Here is a 7,500-nt window from a genome sequence, read left to right on the forward strand (position 1 = left end):
TAATACTGTAAATCCTGTAATATCTAACCCTCTTCCTCACCGAGGGGATTCGATCTCATACCCTGCAGAACCTTCACTACTTACCCTAATCTGACTGTGTCTCCTGCTGTCAGGAGCTTCAGCTCAGCAGGGGTTTACTGTACCTCCGAGTGCTCACACATTCCTCATCACACCTGAGGACTTGAACCTCTAACCCTCGGGGAGTAGTGTGTGTGTTTGAATCCCATTCTCATATAATAATAATAATAATAATCTGTGTGTGTATGTGTGTGTGTGTGTGTGTGTGTGTGTGTGTGTGAGGTTAACTCTGTGTTAACACCTTAACTCAGTGTATCAGAGAAACCAGTCGGCCGTGCGGCGCCTCGCAAACCGCCGTACATCTCCTCCAAACCGGAGAACGGCATGGACGAGAGCTTCGAGGATCTCCTCATGAAGTACAAACAGATCCAGCTGGAACTCGAGTGCATCCGCAACCAGGAGAGGAGAGCGCTGAAACCCAGCGTAGACTCGCCGCACAGGGAGCAGGAGGACACGACCACTGCCGAGACGCTGCCGGGGCTGGCGGAAGGGGCGGAGTCAGACCTCCCGGAGATCAGGGAGGAGCTGGAGGAGAGGAAGGCGTTCCAGGCGTTTAACCTCCGACCTCTCAGACAGAAACTACTGACACCTGCAGAGAGAGACGCACTCAACACGAAGACCACCCAGGGGGCGGAGCAAAAGGATGGGGAGCATAACGAGGAGAACAATGAGGAGGTGAAGATGGAGGTGGAGAAAAGTCCTGTCGAACCGACAACTCAGAACGGTACGGTGTGTGAGGGTTTGTCTAGAAATAAAACGTCCACAACATCCACCTTTAAAACTAGTGTGTGTGTGTGTGTGTGTGTGTGTGTGTGTGTGTGTGTACAGATGCTGAAGAAGAGGAGGAGGAGGAGGAGGAAGATTCATCAGACCTGAGCATCTCACTAAGCAAAGAGACAAACAGAACTCGTGGCAAGGTATGCACACACACACACACACACACACACACCTTGTCCTGATGGACAGATAATTGTTGAGCTGTGTTAATGCTCTGTGTGTGTGTGTGTGTGTGTGTGTGTGTGTGTGTGTGTGTGTGTGTGTGTAGGATGAAGATGATGAGCTCTCGGAGCTGCAGCTGCGTCTCCTCGCTCTACAGTCGGCCAGTCAGAGGTGGCAGCAGAAGGAGCAGCAGGTGATGAAGGAGAGCAAAGAGAAACTGAATCGTGCCAAAACCACGCCCGAGCACTACCGGGTCACCACCAGGTCAGCCTCTGCCGGCAGGGGTCGCCCAGGGTCAGGGCTCAAAGGTCAAGAGAAGGGCAAACCTCCAGGTAGACTGGGCACAGAGCGGGGCAAAACAGCACCTAAAGGACATCCAGCTAAACACACCTTGAGCCCAGGTACCACCTCCTTATTAATATTCATCACCCTCATTAATATTTACATACTGCTCATTAATATTTACATACTGCTCCTGGGTATTTGCATGTCATTAGTTCTGTAGATAAAATAGCTGTTCAGAAATAAAGACACACCTGTGAGAATCACTGAGTGATGAAGGGGTTTAGAACGCAGCCCAGGTGATGACGGGGTTTAGAACGCAGCCCAGGTGATGAAGGGGTTTAGAACGCAGCCCAGGTGATGAAGGGGTTTAGAACGCAGCCCAGGTGATGACGGGGTTTAGAACGCAGCCCAGGTGATGAAGGGGTTTAAAACGCAGCCCAGGTGATGACGGGGTTTAGAACCCAGCCCAGGTGATGACGGGGTTTAGAACGCAGCCCAGGTGATGACGGGGTTTAGAACGCAGCCCAGGTGATGACGGGGTTTAGAACCCAGCCCAGGTGATGACGGGGTTTAGAACCCAGCCCAGGTGATGACGGGGTTTAGAACCCAGCCCAGGTGATGACGGGGTTTAGAACGCAGCCCAGGTGATGACGGGGTGTAGAACGCAGCCCAGGTGATGAAGGGGTGTATCCTAACAGTGCCTCGTGTTGTGTTCATTGTGGTTGTGTATTTGATGCTGAGCTTCTCGTGTCTGGTGTGTGTAGTGTCGAAGCAGGCATGGAGAAAGCAGCAGCTGCGTACGTGGAAGCTGCAGCAGGAGGCACAGAAGCAGAAGAGCGAGGAAGACGAGGAGAAGAAGAAGAGAGAGGAGGAAATACGCAAGATCAGAGACTTATCCAATCAGGAGGAGCAGTACAACCGCTTTATGAAACTTGTGGGAGGGAAACACCATACACACATCAAAGTGAGACACACACGCGCGCAGTATTTTTGAATGGATGATTAATCAGGACATGCTCTGAGTCTAATGCTGTGTGTGTGTGTGTGTGTGTGTGTGTGTGTGTGTGTGTGTGTGTGTGTGTGTGTGTGTTAGTTTATAGACCCTGAACACAGGAAGTTGTTGTTGAAGCAGGGACTCGACTTTGTGGGTAATCTGTACCAGTATGACAATTATGATGAGGTTGCCATGGATACAGACAGTGAGACAAACTCTCCAGGTAAAAATTAACACCTAAAGTGTGTGTGTGTGTGTGTTTTGTTAATAACAGCAATGGTTTTTTACTTTTAGCTGCGTCTCCAGCGCATGAGCCGTTTGTTAGTGTTGGGTCTCTGTACACGGTTCCAGCGTCTGTGTTCTCTTTAGGCTCCGCCCCTCTCCGACAGGTAAGCCCCGCCCTCACCTATACAAACAGGAATTGGACTTTTCTCATCACTGAGCTGCGTTGCTTTGTTCTCTAGGGCCTTTCTCAGTATTGTGTGGACCCAGTGGGTGTGGTTTCACTGACCCCGCCTCCTCCACCCCCCCCAATGCCTCCTCCAGAGGAATCGGAGCGTCCACCCAAACCTCCTTTTGCTGATGAAGAAGAAGAAGAGGAGATGATGCTGAGGGAGGAGCTTCTGAAATCGCTAGCTAACAAACGTGCCGTGAGAGCAGAGGTAACACACACACACACACACACACACACACACACACACACACATTTCGGGATGATTTAAAACTGTTTTAAAAGTGTGTTCTGATTCCTGATTGGTTTTTTTCTTTTTCAGGACACATCCAGCAACAGTGGTCCTCCCTCTCCCATCAGACCTGTAGCTCCACCCACCATCAGAGCCCTGCCCACTGCATCTTCTGCCTCTCTCGGGTTCAGCACTGGCTCCGTCCTCTCTCGTAATTCCAGCAAGTTTGCCCGGGGAGCCGGGGCATCCAGAGTGCCACTGGTGGTGTGTTACCATAGCAACTTTAACTCAGCACCACTACTTTCTGTGTAAAAATGTGTTACTTGGCCTCCTGTGACCGCTGATGTTGTTTCTCCAGCTGCCGCGACACAAAGCCGTGGTGGTTCGTCTGAACGCGTCTGATGACAGCGACTCTGAGTTGGAGGCCTCGAGCTCGGCGCAGTGTGTGTTCGGGGGGCTGGAGTCCATGATTAAAGAGGCTCGGAGAACTGTAGAGGTGAGAGGAGGAGAACAAACACACACACACACACACAGCACACACTCCTTTATCGTCTCATCACTGTTTTATTCCCGTGCGCTGATCCAGGCGGCGAGACCGAGGCCCGTTCCTGTGGCTGAGAAGGAGAACAACCCACTGAGGATTCCTGACACTTTACCTGAGGGAACTGTAATGGAGTACCGCCTCCTGAGGGCGGAGCTAACCAGGTGACTCTCACACATTCCATGTCTATATAAAAGATCAGGAGGTGATTTAAGATAAGATTTTATTTGATGAAGTATTTCCTCTTGAAACAGGAAGTCAGTGTCGAGGTGTGCTAACTGAATTGCACAACAGCCGAACCAATAGGATTTAAGAGATCCTATGCCCCACCTCTTCCCAGTCTAAACACACAACTATAAAAGTCACATGACCACCAACCACCAAAAAACTCGACACGTTTACTGCTAACAAGCTGCTACTGTAGATCCAGATATGTCTCTGGGGGCGGAGCATATACCATCTACAGAGCAATTATTACCGTAATTTACGGACTATTAAACACACCCATATATAAGACACACCCACTGAATTGTACAAAGATGTTTATTTTGAACATAAATGCGCCGCATGTGTCTACACTGAAATTAATGAACTTTACACAGGCTTTAATGAAAGACAGTGTCTGTTACACGGCTTGTATCTAAACAGTAGCCTACCAAGAAAGTCATTGTTCACTGTCTTCCTCCTTCCTTTCACAACTATTTCTCTCGAGAGTTTATCTTTTAGCATCATCGTGCGTTTAAAAATCACCATCGGTGAATCTTTTCTCCCGATGCTGTGCAGCTCAGAACACAGGTGAAGTGTGTTTTCATGCCCGGTTGTTTTCAGCGTGACGAATGATTCGTATTTCCTGTAGACAGTCCGAGTGAGCGGCAGATCAAACGTCAGAGGAACATCATCCATATTTATGATGTGGTGCGGCCCGATTCAGTGGGAGCGCATCTGATTTAATATAAAGAGTTTCATTGGTTCACCTGAACCCCACGGAAAAATCCATACATTAGCTGCTTCTTTGTTTAAGAAAAAAGTAGCAGCTTATAGTCTGAAATGACGGTGGTTGAATACGAGTGCAGGACGGCAACAATACATTCAAATAAATGTGCTGAAGTGCTGATTTTTTTTTTTCCCCCACGTAGTCGGGAGAATCAGCGTGTCAGGAATTCTGATTCTGCTGCTTCCTCTCCTGTCGGATTTGACTTGGATGTGGATGTTCTGGGAAAAGCATCTGAACTTGGAGACATGGAGGAGAAACTCGCCAGACACCAGTCAGTGTTTTGTCTTTACACTCACAGTGCAAAAGAGTTCCAGTGACTCAGGTGCTGAGGTGTTTCCTATATTTGTGTGTGTGTGTGTGTGTGTGTGTGTGTGTGTGTGTGTGTGTTAGTGCTCAGCTGCAGAAGGACCAGACTCTGCTCAATCAGCTCCATCAGCAGGAGCTCAGGAAGAAAGAGTCTCTGAAACTGGCTGAGGCTAAAGTGGTGAGACTGAAGGAGCAGCTGCTTGCGGCTGAGAAGGTGGCCAGCGCAAACCGGGTGCTGCTGAGAAAACTGCAGGAACAGGTACACACACACACACACACACACACTGAAACATTACATTCAGATTTTATACCCTGTTCCTCACAACTCAGAGATTCTTAATTCCAGAGTGAGACATGCTGCAGTATTAAGTTCTTGTAAGGGAGAGGTGGTAGCTCAGTGGTTAAGGCATTGGGCTTTGGATCAGAAGATCACAGGTTCAAATCCACCACCACCAAGCTGCCATTTCTGGGCAAAGCCCTAAAACCCTCCCTGCTCAGTTGTAAGTCGCTCTGGATAAGGGCGTCTGCCAAATGCCGCAAATGTAAATGTAATGTGTGTGTGTGTGTGTGTGTGTGTGTGTGTGTGTAGGTCCAGCGTGTGCAGCATCGTGTGGCAGTAAAACAGCACCAGGCCATGCGGATGGAGAGAGAGCTGCTGTGTAACACAGGAGCAGTGAGTGGGAACTACAAACGCAACAACACACAACTCTCTGTGAGTACACACACACACACACACACTGCTTTTACATGCTGTTTGTTCTCTAGGTGTAACAGTACACAAAATTCATGGTTGTTAGACCCTGTTTGGGTAAAATAGATGTGTATATAAGTGTGTGTGTGTGTGTGTGTGTGTGTGTGTGTGTGTGTGTGTGTGTTTTCTCCTTTTAAGAGAAATTCTTACAGGTGGACATAACACTCTAAAGAAGCGTTAGCATTAGCGTTAGCGATGACCAGGAAGTGTGTGTTTTCAGTGCAGTAAAATGGTATTTGCGGTACGGAGTGTGTCACAGTGACACTGCACTAACTCTTCTTTTTTATACCCCTGCTAATGTTGTGCATGTTTTCAAGTCTAATAAAACAGTGACACTGTGTTTAGTGCGACGTGGAGACCAGAAACTTCCAGTCTGACACTGAATACGTCTCTGAGGGAACTCGGATTGTAACTGTGTTCTGCACGTACAAAAGATTGTATTCGCTACGTGTGCACTGAACTGAACGTGTGTATTTAATGCAATTGTGTGTTTGTGTGCTTTTTTGTGTGTGTAGGTAGGGAAACGTGCGCGTGTGGACGTGTCCGACTCTCACTACGCTGATCTGATGGCTCAGAAGAGGCGTCTACAGCAGCTGGAGAGCGAGTACGCCCTGAAGATCCAGAAGCTGAAGGAAGCTCAGGCGTTGCGTCAGGCGAGCGCTCCCATCATGCCCTGCAGCGTCACACAGCCCTCGCTCCACGACCTCACGCAGGACAAACTCACGCTCACCAGCGACGACCCCGGTGACGACCCTGACACCGAGGGGGCGGAGCCTCAGCCGGCCGACGGCAACACCTCCACGCGCCGCCGCTCTTTCCGCGAGTCCGGCTCCTTTACTAAACCCAACCTGAGCCACGGCGAGACTCCGGCCACACCCACCACACCGACCACGCCCACCACATCCTCCAAACAAGCCACGCCCCCTGCAGAGCTGCTCCTGTTCGGCCTGAAAGTGGAGGACCTGCGGCTGCGCTATCAGCAGTGTGAGATGCTCCCAGATCTCCTGAGACAGGAACTGCGTTTACAAGGGGGCGCTCTGCTGAACATCCATCCCAGTGACAGGGTGAGAACGGAAAATCTCTCTCTCACACACGCACACACACACACACACACACAAACACATTTTCAAGAGTCAATTTTTCACTTGTGTGTGCATATGTGTGTGTCTGTGCAGATAATTCAGGTGGACTTTGACCCCATGGCCCCTCAGCAGGTCCGGAGCGAGCTGAAACCGGTTCCCTTCGGTCCATACCGCAGTCCTCTCTTGGTGTTCAGATCGTACAGGTGGGTGGAAGGTTCTGGAGGAGTGAAAGTTCTCTCCAGTGAGACAGAGCCACAGCAGACCCTTCTTTTTCTACGTACAAAACGACGCTGTAGAGCGACAAACTCAAACTAATCCAATCATCTGGAACAATTCCTCACACCAGTCGTGTGTGTGTGTGTGTAGGTTCAGTCCGTATTTCCGCACTAAAGAGAAGCTTTCTCTGAGCTCCATCACCTACAGTCACGCCATCGAGCCGCGCAAATGCTTCTGTCGCTTCGACCTGACGGGAACCTGCAACGACGACGACTGCCAGTGGTGAGAGACTCGCATATATTTATACTGTGTGTGTGTGTGTGTGTGTGTGTGTGTGTGTGTGTAATGTGTACCGTGTGTGTAATGTGTATACTGTGTGTGTGTGAGATGTGTATAATGTGTATACCGTGTGTGTGAGATGTGTATACCATGTGTGTAATGTGTATACCGTGTGTGTGTGTGTGTGTGATGTGTATACCATGTGTGTAATGTGTATACCGTGTGTGTGTGTGTGTGTGATGTGTATACCATGTGTGTGTGTGTGTGTGTGTGTGTGTGTGTATACCATGTGTGTGTGTGATGTATACCATATGTGTGTGTGTGATGTGTATACCATATGTGTGTGTGTGAT

The 7,500-nt window shown here is 49.4% G+C and overlaps 1 protein-coding gene across 2 annotated transcripts in view; it reads left to right on the forward strand.

Annotated features, from left to right (window-relative positions):
- The window catches only part of LOC124386094 (zinc finger C3H1 domain-containing protein), a 16,108-nt gene that overhangs the window by 580 nt on the left and 8,028 nt on the right, over nt 1-7,500 (forward strand). For both annotated transcript variants that reach the window (XM_046849723.1, XM_046849724.1), the window contains exons 2-17: nt 338-802; nt 907-995; nt 1,124-1,418; nt 2,067-2,266; nt 2,396-2,519; nt 2,591-2,685; nt 2,761-2,958; nt 3,070-3,243; nt 3,338-3,475; nt 3,566-3,684; nt 4,657-4,785; nt 4,905-5,079; nt 5,410-5,532; nt 6,087-6,635; nt 6,747-6,856; nt 7,020-7,151. In XM_046849723.1, coding sequence (XP_046705679.1) covers nt 338-802; nt 907-995; nt 1,124-1,418; nt 2,067-2,266; nt 2,396-2,519; nt 2,591-2,685; nt 2,761-2,958; nt 3,070-3,243; nt 3,338-3,475; nt 3,566-3,684; nt 4,657-4,785; nt 4,905-5,079; nt 5,410-5,532; nt 6,087-6,635; nt 6,747-6,856; nt 7,020-7,151 — 3,115 coding nt within the window. The remainder of the gene's footprint in view (nt 1-337; nt 803-906; nt 996-1,123; nt 1,419-2,066; nt 2,267-2,395; nt 2,520-2,590; nt 2,686-2,760; nt 2,959-3,069; nt 3,244-3,337; nt 3,476-3,565; nt 3,685-4,656; nt 4,786-4,904; nt 5,080-5,409; nt 5,533-6,086; nt 6,636-6,746; nt 6,857-7,019; nt 7,152-7,500) is intronic.

The sequence above is a fragment of the Silurus meridionalis genome, chromosome 5, assembly GCF_014805685.1.
Source record: "Silurus meridionalis isolate SWU-2019-XX chromosome 5, ASM1480568v1, whole genome shotgun sequence".
NCBI classification, from domain to species: domain Eukaryota; kingdom Metazoa; phylum Chordata; class Actinopteri; order Siluriformes; family Siluridae; genus Silurus; species Silurus meridionalis.